The sequence below is a fragment of the Chanodichthys erythropterus genome, chromosome 8 (genome assembly GCF_024489055.1).
Source record: "Chanodichthys erythropterus isolate Z2021 chromosome 8, ASM2448905v1, whole genome shotgun sequence".
Lineage (NCBI taxonomy): Eukaryota > Metazoa > Chordata > Actinopteri > Cypriniformes > Xenocyprididae > Chanodichthys > Chanodichthys erythropterus.
This window is the reverse complement of record NC_090228.1, coordinates 26,500,331-26,515,340: the sequence shown is the minus strand read 5'-3', so window position 1 is coordinate 26,515,340 and position 15,010 is coordinate 26,500,331. Positions and strand designations below refer to the sequence as shown.

Below are 15,010 nucleotides of genomic sequence, written 5' to 3'. Positions count from 1 at the left end.
TGGAGAGCAGGTGGTCTTTTGTGTCTGTTTAAACACATTCGACCACATAAGCGTCTTACACTATGAAAGAAATCTGGTAAAATGTGTTTTCGAATACCTCTGGAAGTGGTTTAAAGTGGACAAGCTAAACGTGTTTAAGACCACTTTACAGCTGTTTTTGGTCTACTTTGCCGTCTACTTGTGATCCAATCAGTCAAAATGCATCTTAATACCAGGTGTAAACAGGGATTTATTTACACCCACCAATGCAGTCACACAATTCTAGATTCTCTTTTCATTTAAGTCTCTCTCATTAATCTTCTCTTTAAATATCTTGAGCCTGAAGGGCTTATAGAGTTTGACACTAGCAAGCCTTACATTGCATATTGTAAAAATCTCCTTTAATGTCATCATTTTTATCATTTAGTAGAGCAAACAGATGGCACAATTTCATTAAAGAAAAATGGTGAAAACCCTAAATGTGTAATTACCTCATTTTTTGTCTCAGTTTCTTGCCTGAATATTGATAGTACTCAAATTATTAACCACCCCTCTGCCACACACACACACACACACACACACACACACACACACACACACACACACACACAGGTTTTGTTTTTACTAATACCATCTGTTTATTTGATGATTACATGGAATGACATAGAAATAGTTGAATCACTAATCAACCTTATTTGTCACTTTTTAAAATGAAATACTAATGTCAAATAAACGTAATTATGATACATCATAGATCATTTAAACTAGACACACAAAATATGCTTGGGAAGTGAAATTTAAATTTCCTAATCCATCATATCAAATATCACTGAAGTTGAAGTGAAGTGAAGATAGAATGAGATCAAATGTATTGTTTTATTGTAAAGTTATACCTCTATATATTCCTCTGATGAGTTTGATGATCACAGAATTAAAGCATTTCACAAAATACAACATCCGCCTGAAGAGCGTGCATTCATCCGCTGAATGGCCTGCATCTGTTCTTTGTGTTGCTGCATCATCATAGCCATAGAGTCCTCATGTCTCTTGTTTGAGTTCTCTAACATCTCTGCAAACTCTCTAGCTCTGTTACTCTCGCTTCCAGCATTCTGTCTCTTGAACTCTTCCATCTCCTGGGTCATCCTATCTGCCTTATCCTTAAAGCCCTTCTCCAACAGAGCAGCCTGCTCCCTCAGTTTACTGTCCATGGCACGCTCAGCCTCCTCTCTCTGGAGCCTCAGCTCCTCATCCATCTTCTCCTTCATCTGTCTCATCCTCTCTTCATTACTCTGTTTCTCTGCTTCCATCTTCTCTTCGAGTTGTCGCTGCTTCTCCTCTTTAGCTTTGATTTCCTGCTGCAGGAGGGCTGCTTTCTCTATTTCCTCTGATCATTCATTGACAAAAATAGAAAGAAGAAAACTGATTTTACATGTCATTCATTGTCCTTTAAGGCAATATACTTCTGTGAATGCTTATAAATATACTTATACACCTTTTAAGAAGAACACTTCCTTCCATTTTCAACTTCCAATATTTTACTGAGAGTTTATTTTCATCTAAGTTGCATTTTTTCAAAAACATCAATAGCATTTTGATTTTTTCATCAAAAACATTGACATTTGTGTTCCAGAGGTGAACTGATAATGTCTTGATCAAGTCTTATGGGTTTGTAACGTCCTGAGTAATTAATGACAGAATTTTCATTTTTTGGTGAACTAACCCTTTAAAAAACCCTTTAAAATGGAGCCAGAAGAGTTCAAAGTACTGATCTTGATCACATTGATCTTGATTCATAATGATAATGGCATACACAGCCACCCTGGACTATAATTGTTATTGCAGGGTGCAATTCTTGGAACCTTGAAACAGCTTGTACTAAAATAATTTGGCTGTTACATCTTCTTTTCCATTCAGTGTCTCAGCAGTACTCTCACAAGTACCTAAACCTTTGAGCACCTCTTACACAAGGAACCTGGTAAGAATATACAAACAAGGAAATTGGGATTTAAATGCTTAAGGCTCTCACCCTTAATCTTCTTTTCCTTCTCAGTCAGTTTTTTGTCAGCCTGCAGAATTGCTTTAGAATCCACAGACTTCTGCTTCAGAAACTCCTCTAGGACCTCTTCAGCCTATTGACATACGGAAAAAAAACTGATAACTGTGATGTTGATCAGATTTCTGTAGTGTGCAGTGTGTATAAAGATGTGTAATAAGTATAATATGAGCAAGACCTTGACTTCTTTATTGGCCTGGCTGTTGTAATTCTTCACAATGTCCTCCAGATCCTTGCAGAAGAGATCATAGCCACCAGGTTTAGCATAGGAACCCTGCTTGAGATTTTCCATCATTGGTGCAGAGAGGGATGACAAGAGATCCTCACATCGTCTCTTTGAAGCTTGCTCGTTTTGGCACAGATATCCATCAAAGAGTTTATTAATGTTTTCCTAAAAACACAACATGTAGCATGCAAGTAACAGTTAGTGTATAATGCATCAGAGGACATTTCATCTATGTACACTCTGACATCTCTTCTCACCACAGAAGCAGCAAAATAATAACACTGATTAGCTTGCAATATGTTTTTTTGGTCCTGAAAACATTGCAATTTAATTTAAATTTTGAGATAATCTGCCCAGTATAAGTGAGTAAAGTGTTCCCTTTCGAGGGAACTCATGCTGTGTCTGAGAATTTGAGGCTATGGGAATGTCTCTGCATGATTGTGTCGTGAAGCACATGCAAGAGAGACCCATTGGTAACCTGTTTTCTTTGTGGTGCTTTGGGGATGATGCCTGAACTTCTCACGAGGGCGCCGGTTTGGGACTTGACCATGGTATTGGAAGACTATCCTTGGCTCCCTTTGAGCCTATTGAGGAGGTCCCAGTTAAGTTTGTGACTCTAAAACCTTTCTTTTTTTCCTCGCTATTACGTCTCTCAAAAGAATAGAAAACTTGCGAGCCCTGTCAGTTTCCTCGTCATGTTTGAAATTTGCACCAGGCCTGATGAAAGCTTTTTCATACCCTAGTTATGTTCCTATGGTCACCCACTAATGTGGCAAGATCTATTGTACTGCAGGCATTTTGTCCTCCCCCTTTTCAAACTTCAGACCAGGAGAAAATGAATCTACTTTGCTCAGTTAGAGCAATAGACGCTTATGTCCACAGAGTCCACAGTAAATCTGATTAGCTGTTTGTGTGTTTTAGGTCACCTTGGAAGGGGTCCCCAGGATCTAAACAGAGGAGAGCAAGTGGATATTTGAGACTATCTCTCTTGCATATCAGCTTTCACATATGGTTGTCCGGGTCCACTTGACTAGGAGTATGGCTGCTTCAAAAGCTGTTTTATTGGGAGTTTCCCTTCCAAGATGTATGTGATGTGGAGGGCTAGTGCTCTCAGCACACATTTGTTAGATTTTATTAACCTAGATTTGGGCTCTATGGAAACATACCCATGCCGCCGTACTAACAAGGGCCTGTCTTGTGTATATGTTTGGATGTCTGTGATTGACTTGTTTCAGCCTATTAGAAGCCAACTCTGTTTGGTCTTGGTATGCTTTATAGTTTCCTGGTCATGACATCACCCGCCTATGTCATGCCATTGGACTGATTTCACACGTTCTTCCCACATCTTCCAATTCTCAGGCGCAGCATCTCATTCCCTTGTCAGGGAAGCATGGTTACAGTTGTAATCTGAGTCATTCACCGCATCATCCTACATGAACTGAAACTGAGATCCAACCTACCTCTAGAGATTTCAGGTACTTCCCATCAGTGTCCCTGAAGGAACGCTTCATGAAGGTTTGTGTCGCCATGTTGCTGAGATGTTGGTGTTCTGAGGATACATCTTTCAGTTCCAGAGGGAAGGAGTCCTTCAGCTTCTCCATTCCACTCTGGTAAACCTCAAGCCCCTCTTTTACTGCAGACTCATTCTCAATCATTGCCATAGCAATCACAGCATTCTCCAGACACGGCACAGCCCCACTGGAGATGGTGTCCACGTATGTTTTCGCCAAGTGACCCAGAACTTCAGAGAAGGAAAGAAGTCAAACATAATGGTACAGAAAAGGTATTGAACAACAGTCATATGTATGTACATGCAAACTCTTCAGATTGAATTTTGAATCACCTCTGCCAGTGACTGTGATTCCATCTTTCAGCTTCTTCACATGGCTCTTGTTAGAGACAAACTTGCAGAATCGATCTGTGACCTCCAGGAAGTCAGAGGAAAGGTCAGCAGGATCCAAACTCTCCAAACGAGACACATTCTCTGGAGCGGTTGGGAATGGGAAAGTGAAGCACGTTCTGGAAGGGAAGAATTTTTGGATGCACTCCCTGGGCAAGTTGTACTCCATCACTTTTTTTGATGTGCCTAAAACAAATGAGGGCATGCTGTAGATTCTCTCAATTCAAATATTATTGAACCATAAGTATTATCTCAATAAATTATGAATTTTAAAAGAGACAAACCTGTTGACAAAAACTAGTCACAAAAAAGTGATAGCGATTGTAAGGGCTCCTAAAATAATAATTTTACTAAAATAATGTTTTTTTACTATTATAAAATTACCAGGTTTCAGCTTCAGAGCAAACTCTAGGTACTCATCCTCTGTTGCATCTTTGCCATCAATCTTTCGCTCAAGAGTGAAGTCCCTCACAGCCCAGATGAAACTAGGGAAGAACTTCACAAATTCGCTTGAATCGTCGGCATCCTCATCTGATGATTTGACCTTAATGCACTCTGTTAGTTCAGTGACATATCTGAGAGTTTGTTCAGGTATGCCAAACATGTCAGGCTTGTCAAGTGACTGTCAAACAACAGCACATGATGCATTGTCTAACAAAACAAAACTGTCATTCCATGAAGTACTAAGCAAATTATCAACACCAGTGCTAAATTCTTTTCAGTATCACCAAGCCAAGCAATAAAGGAAGCAGATAGCTGTAGATAAGTGGGTGTAGATGTAGGCAAGTAGATGTACTTTCCTTTTTGTGCCTTTCTCAATAAATAAATAAATAAATTTGCTCTTCTTACACTTTCTCATAATACACTGTACCCACACATGGCATTAAAGGGGACTTTTTCTTTTTGAATAAAATGCTCCCTCAACTCTACCAAAATTCGTTTATGTCTGCGTGAATCATTTCACACCGGACTTTGTGAATGAATGTCAATACAAAGGGAACAATACAAAACAGAGATTGTGCTAAAAATGTGTTACTCAAGGATAGATCAGTACAAACTGTTTGTGATCCAGCTTACAGTCTCCAGAGTGATACTGGATATGGCAGTAATGAAGGTGAGAGCACTTTATTACAGTTCATCTGAGTTAATTTACAGATATAAAGTTTACCAGTTTATTAAGATTAAGATTCTTACTCTAGTTTTTAAGGCTCGTCATGGTTTAGCACCTTCCTATCTCTGTGAAATGATTATCCCCTATCACGGGGCGAACTGGCCATCTGGCATACCGGGCACTTTCCCGGTGGGCCGACGTGCTTTTTGGGGCCGACGGTCGCCGACCGCAAAAAAAAAAAACTTCTCTCGGCCCATGAAAGTGGTAGGCCTAGATCGGCGGCCCAATGCTTTTTCAATTGACACTGGGCTGCTGGCCAAAAACACTTTAGTCAAAAATATCACATAGGCTAGTTTTTTTTTTCCTTCTGACAGACTCGGCTCATGAAACATATAGCTCAGCGGCCCATTGGTTGTTTTCTTGATTGACACTGGACTGGCCCAATCATATCTTTGAACAGCACCATCTATAGGATTTCTGCCTGCACGCAGTTTCAGTGTGATCATGGAGAAGAAACACAAAGGAGGTGCAGAGAAGCTGCATGAGAGAAAAAAACGCTGCCAAATGTGTCAAATTGACACAAATGTTTTCGGCAGTAGCAGCAGGGGTGTAAACCGTGGGGGGGACAAGGGGGTCAGGAATAAAAAATATAATTAATAACCACGCAATACAAACGCAAACGGGCGTTTTAAGTTTAGAAACATTTTGAGTCACCCCTCCCTTGCCTCACAGTGGTTTGGTCCACCGCGCACGTCACACTCGCTTGTGTGTAGATTCTGTAGAAGTCCGGCGGCGCCGGCGGGAGAGAATAGTTCTACAGACAGATGAGTTCCAGTAAGTCGGCTGTCAAGGCTATTTTATTCAAAAACATCGGATGAAGTGATTATTTTCTCTTTAATGCTGACGGTGCTGAGTAATTAGTCATAACAACAACAACAACAAAAAAAGATGATAACTGATAATTTTTTCCCGTGAGTCCACTATTTTAGCGATTATAATGTTACCTACCTAGCTTGTTTACATAGCTTGTTGGATATATGTCACCCACACCAACAACAATTAACATTGTGATAAGAATATGTAAACTGTAATAAGGCTAATAGATTTACTGTTGTGTGTTGGGTTATGCTCAGTGTGTATTCATCGTATTTTGGTGACTTGATTGTAAACAACTTCAAAAAATAAAATAAAATAAAATAAATTATATATATATATATATATATATATATATATATATATATATATATATATATATATATATATATATATGTATATATATATAAGCAGAAGGACGGGTGGTATTTGTGATTTTATGTGGTGGTGGGCCGGTCTGGGCCAAAATGCCAGGGCCGATTTTTGGTCCCAGTCCATCCCTATCCCCTATGTCCCTGCCCGTATTCTGAGATCGAGCACTGAAAACTTGCTTGCAGTACCCAAGTTCCGTCTATCTAGTGTGGGTGGTAGGGCTTTCAGCATATCAGCTTCTAAGCTCTGGAACAAGCTACCACAAGACCTTTGTGATATCTCTTCTCTTCAGACCTTTAAAACTGTCCTCAAAACACACTTATTCACCTTATGTTTTGTTAATTGATTGTCTGTCTCAACTTTCCAGCACTATGCTTGTTCTTTGTAAGTTTAATGTAGATTAACCTTCTTTGTCTGTTCTATCTGGTTGATTACATGTTGTATACTGACTGTATACTTATATGTATTCATATTATATAGCAACTTACTGTAAAGCATCCTTGGGTTCCTGAAAGGCGCTAAATAAATAAAACATATTATTATTATTATTATTATTGAAATGATCTCTGGGGTATTTTGAGCTAAAACTTCACATTTTGGATACAAACCATCAGCTAAATGACAAGATAGGTATCTAGATTGTCAGAAGGATACTGCAGTTCCTCTACAGCTCTGTTGTCAATCGTCCCTCGACTGTTGTAGACCAGAGTGCTGCTCAGTAACACAGCCAGACAGAAGATGTTGGTGTCATGCTTTGAGTCTCCCTGAGAAAGAGAAAGACAATCAAGGAGTTAGAAAAATTGGAGATTAACCTCAAAGAAAGCTGCTCTATATTAACAAAATTAAATCTGTGCAAATTGGTCTTTAAGTAAATGTGTTGCGTCAATCTATTTTTTGAGAATGTGCCTCCTATTTACAACAAACTAGCAAGCTATTAATTGAATACATGTGTTCATTCTCGGTCCGTGTACGTTTTGATAGTTTGTTTTCCAATTTGAAATTAAATACGCAGAAACGAGAAAACGGTCGTTTCCCGTTTTTTCGTTTGTTAAAAAAAACGGGAAAACGATATTTTGAATCGATTTTCGTTTTTTCGGGTCACGGAGAGAAAACGGAAACACGACTTCAAAACTCGTTTTCCACATGTGGGCGGTCATTACACGCCCCTTTCAGCCGATTGGTCAATCAAATCTGAGCCATTGACGTCATCTTCAGTTCGTTCAACAAAATAACAGTCCTCTGCCGCTATATCAGTAGATGACATAAATCGGCTTTCTTCTGTGCAACCTAACGCGTATTTCACAGAAATATGTTTGCACAGATAAAAAAAGTTTAAAAAACCTACAGTAAATTTAATTAAGTCTGTTTTTAAGCTGGCATTGTGTTTTTAAAATGTAAAATGTAAATGCCTCTACATCTGTTACCAAGCGCATGACATCCTTTGGGCTACTACCACCGATCAATAGGCTATACATAATGATAGACTATTCTCTATTATAGATCAGTGGCTACCGCACTCATTTTTTTTCTTATTTTAATGTTTTGTTTACATTTTATACATTTAAATTCAATCATTTAGCAGACGCATTCCTTGCAGTAGACTATGCAGTCATATTAGAAAATAGGCTATCCACTAGGTGGCAACACCTAATAACGTTATCACCATCGGGGGGCTTTTTAGTTTTCCTTAGCTTATAAATGGCCATACAGATTTTATCTCTTAAATTAAACACTTTTATGAACACAGTGAACATTATTATATGTCACAGTTTACTTGCTATCCTCACTTTTTCTGTATTTCCTTCGCTTTTGAATGAATTATAGCTATAAATGGCCCTGAACATTTTACTTTCAATTTCGATTTAACGGCTATTGGCGATTCTGCGTCAATTGCTTTAGTGGACAACAGCAAAACAAAAACTCTCGTATATTAAACATTTTTTTTAACTTTTATTATCTATGTAATTATTTTATTATCTTTTATCATCTTTGTAATTATTTTATTTTGTAAATATTCGTGGCTTAAACAGCGGGAAAATTTACTGTATGCAGTTCTGGATGTTTTGAAAAACTTAAACTAAACGAAAATTATTGTTGCCTTGTCAATATAATTTCTGTTTTCCCCCCTGACTTTCAACTGGTGCGATCATCGTTTCATTAACCGACAAGATTATATTAAATTGTAATTAAACGAAAATAGAATTGATAAATGTCTGTGAATCATTAAACAAATTCCAGGGGTTTAGTTTTAGCCTACATGAACAAATAGCAGAATAAACAACAGAACATGAGGATTCATCATCATCACGCACCTGCAGCGCTTCTGTGAACGGAGAACAAAGGATTCAATTATATAAAAGGAATAAATAGCCTATGTCTATGCGCGAAATTTATTTCACTTAAGTAATTAACATATTACCAAAATGAAAGGGGAAAAAATGCGACAATATGAGTGTCGGTTCATTTTTGAGAAGTTCACAGAAAGGAAACAGAAACGGCAGAACATTTCTTTGTTTATTTTACGAGCAATGTTTTGTTTTTATTGTGAGCGTACAAAATAATAGGCCTATTTAACCCTTCACAGATTCTAATGGTGTTACATATATTTGACCATAAATGTCTGAGTATTTTAAGTTGTTTCCGCTTTTATAAGAAAATTCAAGTGAACGCGTCGGCGCCTCGCGCTCACACAACATCAGTTTTAGTAACTTGACATCACAGCCTGTTAACTGTCAAAATAACATACATTCAACCAAACATATAAAAAGTTATACTTCTCATTTTAAGTAGTCTGTGTAGGCTACAATAAAAGCGTTTAAATAATAAATATAGTTTAGCCTCCAAATCGTGAATGTTGAAACATTTGGATTTGTGTCAAATTAGAGAGGTAGTTATAACGCCGGTTTCTGTTTCAGTTCAGCTTTAAATTAATTCGTTTTGGCTTAACATTTATATATTATTTTTGTCATAGCTAAAATAGCTATGTAGCTGTAATTTTGATCTTTAATGTTTGATCTTTACAGGCTATTCCCTCAATCTTTTAACCAAAGGGTTATTAACATTAGCCTATATTCAGCAGGCAATATTAGGCTATATAAAATAAATAAAGAAAGAAAGATGAGCTATTGTTCGTTTTTCAAAATTGCTTACACTACTTATTTATTGTGATTTATTCTATTTATTCAAAATAGAATAAAATAAAAACTGTAGTTTTTTTAATCTGTGCTTTTCATCCGCTCCTCTGTGTGGGTAGCGCAGTTTCACCATGCATATTAAACTACAAACAGCATTACAACAGTCTGTGTGCTGATGAACATTTCTGAAATAAATATTTCTGTGAAATACGCGTTAGGTTGCACAGAAGAAAGCCGATTTATATCATCTACTGATATAGCGGCAGAGGACTGTTATTTTGTTGAACGAACTGAAGATGACGTCAATGGCTCAGATTTTATTGACCAATCGGCTGAAAGGGGCGTGTAATGACCGCCCACATGTGGAAAACGAGTTTTGAAGTCGTGTTTCTGTTTTCTATCCGTGACCCGAAAAAAACGAAAATCGAGTCAAAATCTCGTTTTCCCGGTTTTTTTAACAAACGAAAAAACGGGAAACGACCGTTTTCTCGTTTCTGCGTATTTCATTTCAAATTGGAAAACAAACTATCAAAACGTACACGGACCATTCTCAATGATATTCTATCTGAATAAGGATATCTGCTCTAAAAGTGAGAGTATTCTTGGACCCTTAAAACTGCTTGTGACATTTGATATTAGTTCTGGTAATAGAGATTGGCATGCTAATGGATATGGCAACGTTAATGTATTTGGTCTTGGCGGAACAGATCTGCTATGCTGCTGCAGAGCTAGTACCAAGACTTGCTACTGCCAATACATTCAGAGACATTGCTGTGAGCATGTAAGACATGCTGCTGCTGCACTAGTGATGTGTCGTTCTTGAACGATTCGTTCATTTTGAACGAATCTTTAATGTGACTCGGGAAGAACGATTGTGTCGGGGGGTGATTCGTTCAGTCGCGCATGTGCAATATTCTACAGGTTCTGTGCTAGTAGTAGTTCACCTGATGATTCAATTGATTAGTTCATTTTATGAGTCTTTCAGGTTTTTGAGTCGTTCCTTAATCACGTGACAGACCCATACGCTATGCTGTGTGACCCAAGCACATTATATTTATTAGTAAATAATGTTAACTCTCCAGTTTTGTTTGAGTTTGTGTTACAACTGTTAAAGCTGAAGTTATCATAACCTTGATGTCTTTAACATTAATAATTCAAATTCAAAATGTTATTTGCTTTTAATTTATGTCATTATGTCCTTTTTGAGCAATCTTCTTATACATATATTAGACTAATATGTCAAGTCTGCCTAGGAAAAGCAATTATTATAACAGCAAACTCAAAATTGGAGTAAAAATGAACAAACTAGGCTATAAATACTTTGTATTGTAGGCTTGGATTATTATATTATTATATAGCCTAGTGTTTATTTACAGATAGACAGTCAAAAAGATAAATTAATCAATACTTTATTTATAACAGGGCTTTATTTATTTATAATAACACACCACAGATCCTCAAGAAACAGTAACAAAAACAGTGACAGAAATGTCAGAAATAGCGTATGGGTCTGTCACGTGTTTAAGGAACGACTCAAAACCCGAAAGACTCATGAAATGAACTAATCAATTCTCTTTCCGGCTCAGAATACATTGGTTTAGTGTATGGGTCTGTTACGTGATTAAGGAACGACTCAAAAACCCGAAAGACTCATAAAAAGAACTAATCAATTCTCTTACCGGCTCAGACTGCATTGGTTTAGCATGGGACTGCCTGTCACGTCATTAAGGAATGACTTAAACCCGAAGACTTGTCAGACAAGAGGTGAGGTGAGCTTAATCAGCTTGTCATAAACTGAAGACCCAGGTAATGAATTAATCATTTCTGAATCTTATAGCATTGTAGTTTTGTATTGTTTGTAGTGGGATCAACGTTTGCATAAGTAGTAGATGTGTTGGGGAAGTAGCACGTAACATTTTAATTACATTTTGCTAAAATGAACGAAATGACTCGAAAAAAGATTCGTTCATTTTGTTGAACTAGACTCAAAAGTCCGAGTCGGTAAAATGATCCGAACTTCCCATCACTATGCTGCACATGTAACATGCATGAATTAACCCTCCAACAAAGCAGGAACCTTTTCTCTTGTTCCTGCCTTGTTCAACACTAAACAGATCATTTTTTGGTTGAAAGAGCTGAAAGAAGACTATTGTTATACATTTGTAAAGCAACTTTTCACCCTACACAGTTGCACAGGGTAATGAGAGAACTAGACAGTTCAAGTACTATAACTGTGATGTTGAGTGAGAAAACAAACTGCTGTATCGGCAGAAATGCATATCTGCACAATGATTACAGAAGACAGGAAGAGATAGGAAAAACACCCCCTACCTTACCACCTGAGCAAGTATCATCAATAAGTTATTTCATAATGATTGCATAACCCTTATACTATTATTTGATAAAAAGCCATTAGGAGTAATAATGAATGACATAGCTTGATTGGACGCTGCAATAACATGTTAGTGTCATTATTTTTCTATGCAGCTAAACAACATGTAATCTCATTGAATGTGAATGCTTATTTACTTTAAAGGAACACTTCACTTTTTTTTGAAAATAGGCTCATTTTCCAACTCCCCTAGAGTTAAACAGTTGAGTTTTACCGTTTTCAAATCCATTCAGCCGATCTCCGGGTCTGGCGGTACCACTTTAAGCATAGCTTAGCATAGTTCATTGAATCTGATTAGACCGTTAGCATCTCGCTCAAAAATGACCGAAGAGTTTTGATATTTTTCCTATTTAAAACTTGACTCTTCTGTAGTTACTTCATGTACCGTGGGTGCAGCAGGAACAATGATATTACGCACCATCTCTCACAAACGTCTCCATGGTTGCAAGGCACGTTCCCTGTGCAAGCAGGGGGTCACAGGCGCTGTGTAATATCAATGCTCCTGCTGCACCCACGGTACGGCAGCAAAGTTCCTTTATTATTACGCCAGAATGAGAGTATAGTTCCTAGCCATATCGGCCTAGAAAATCACAACTTTCCATTTTGTTTATCATAGTACACGATGTAACTACAGAAGAGTCAAGTTTTAAATAGGAAAAATATCAAAACTCTTTGGTCATTTTTTAACGAGATGCTAATGGTCTAATCAGATTCAATGAACTATGCTAAGCTATGCTAAATGTGGTACCGCCAGACCCGGAGATCGGCTGAATGGATTCGAAAACGGTAAAACTCAACTGTTTAACTCTAGGGGAGTTGCAAAATGAGCCTATTTTTTTAAAAAGTGGAGTGTTACTTTAACCTTCTCATCCATTGCTTAGACAGTGTATACTCAAAGAGATATTAACAATACGCAATTTTTATGCTTCATAGACATAAATGCATAACACTCCAGCTTATGTTTAGTAATCACTCCACAAGACTATGAACAAAGCAATTTTATTTGTGCCTTCTTGCTTGAAACTATGCTCTGTTGTTTGTCAATGTGTGCACACAAAATGCAGCAAAATTTCCCACATGATGTTAATTGTGTGATTAATGTGTGTACATGTCTATAATGCACTTCGATAATGTGACTAAAATAGGTATACTCCACATCTTAATTTAATTTGTGTTTACTTCGAGTATTACTTTAGCCGGATTAAAGTAATCAGAAATGGCTGTTTACATGGTAGTTTCTTAATCAGAGTACTGTCTTAATTGGGTTATTATCAGAATATTGTTGTCTATGTATACATACTGAGTGATTTACAGGTGCAGCTGTTGAAATGTTGACTTGACATTTCTAACATAAAACTTGTTTAAAACTTGTAAAGATTGCTCCATTTAGGAATAAACAGATCACACAATATGTGTAATAAAACATCAATCACTTAGACATTGATTCCAGATATGTTCTGCAACAACAGCAATGTAGATAATGACGTGATCACTACCAAATGAGTTAAAGACCTATCAGCTTGCGCCGTTTAGAGTTTCATGCCAGAACTAGGTGATTGTTTTTCAGTACTTGGTTTTTACATCACCTTGTCCACATCTCCGAGTCCCTCAGTGTCCAGCAGCACCAGAGTGGTTCCTGCTTTAGTGGGGTGATCCACACACCACATCCAGATGCCCTTCGTCTTGGACTCAATGGTCCTGCCCAATGCAAACCCTGATAAAGCCACACAATGACACACAAAAAATGACTTATATGCATGTAACTGCATGTTTCTCATAAGCTTTTGGATGGTATCAGCGCTGCATGTGCGGGTCTAACCTGTTTGTTGTCCTGCGAGGCGATTCATCAGGTAGGACTTCCCGGTGCGGTAGAGACCCACCACGGCCACCACCACCACTGGCTGCTGGATCTGCTGCAGGATCTGTAGAGCTGACTGCTGCACACACAGCTTCCCATCTGACCCCGTGTCAATCAAGCACACTGGTTTGTCCATGATCACTGGAGAATAAAGCTGTCCAACAGATACGCACCTTTAAAATCCTTTAAGTAACTGCAGCGTAATGGAGGTAAAAAGTTAAAATGGGTTGAGAAATATTCCAGTAATTCTACAGTAATCAATAGAGACATTCACCAGATCAGCAGTGTTTCCTTTTTATGTTTGGGGAAGTTTCAGTAAAAGTGTTTCTTATGTCACAACACACACAAACACGTGGATAGAGAAACAGAAAAAGCCACAGACTTATAAACATACATAAAAAATCCAATAAATCTATCAACACATACAGACATCCACACTCACATAATGCACACATACACACATTCACCACACATTACACAAGAACAATGAATGAGACGGAAAAATCCTGTCAGGTTTGTTTGTGTCCTCAATTCAAACTTCTCTGGTCTATAAACTTACTGGATTTAGTTGATGAACAAAGTAAGACATGGACCTAAAGTTTACCAAAACGTGACAGGGTGTAGATCTCTCTCACACACACACACACACACACACACAAACATTATTAAATGGCTTATGGTGACTCTGCATGTGTATTAGCTTTTACTGAGCCAATAATATTTTCTATCCACTAATCCTAACCTCACCCATAAACATCCTCATAAACCGTGATTAAGTTTTAATACACATATAAACCATGAATGAAGGAATGTCACTTACCTTTTTGCTTTACTTAACTTCAGTAGCTCAGTCTGAGTTTTATACAAGATGAAGCTTCCTGACATTCAGTCTGTATATCATAGACACTCCTTTAGCTCCGCCCTCTTTAGGCTAAATGGTCTAGAGTAAGTTAGGGGATGTCCCTGTTCTCTCAGTAACTCTGGATATTCCCTGTGGCTGACTTACATCCACTTTTATTGACTGAGCAAATAGCAATGTGCAGTTTAACTCTTGGTTTCACTTTCAAAATAAGCACCTGCAGGGCGTGTTAGCAGATACAAGACACTCTGAG

At 37.7% G+C, this 15,010-nt stretch overlaps 1 protein-coding gene across 3 annotated transcripts; it reads right to left on the bottom strand.

Annotated features, from left to right (window-relative positions):
* Positions 1-580: 580 nt before the first annotated feature.
* Positions 581-14,867, bottom strand: LOC137024654 (guanylate-binding protein 4-like). Of its 3 annotated transcripts, none has more exons than XM_067392442.1 (10): positions 14,719-14,867; positions 13,860-14,052; positions 13,627-13,754; positions 7,169-7,278; positions 4,543-4,733; positions 4,102-4,344; positions 3,719-3,999; positions 2,211-2,423; positions 2,006-2,108; positions 581-1,363 (listed from the first exon to the last, which is right to left on the bottom strand). In XM_067392442.1, exons 2-10 carry the CDS (start codon positions 14,032-14,034, stop codon positions 921-923), a joined length of 1,887 nt encoding a protein of 628 aa, XP_067248543.1. In that variant the 5' UTR covers positions 14,035-14,052; positions 14,719-14,867; the 3' UTR covers positions 581-920. The 3 variants fall into 3 exon arrangements, with proteins under 3 accessions (XP_067248543.1, XP_067248544.1, XP_067248542.1); XM_067392443.1 differs by having other exon boundaries at positions 13,860-14,091; positions 14,719-14,786; XM_067392441.1 differs by lacking the exon at positions 14,719-14,867 and adding an exon at positions 14,173-14,712.
* Between the last annotated feature and the right edge of the window lie 143 nt (positions 14,868-15,010).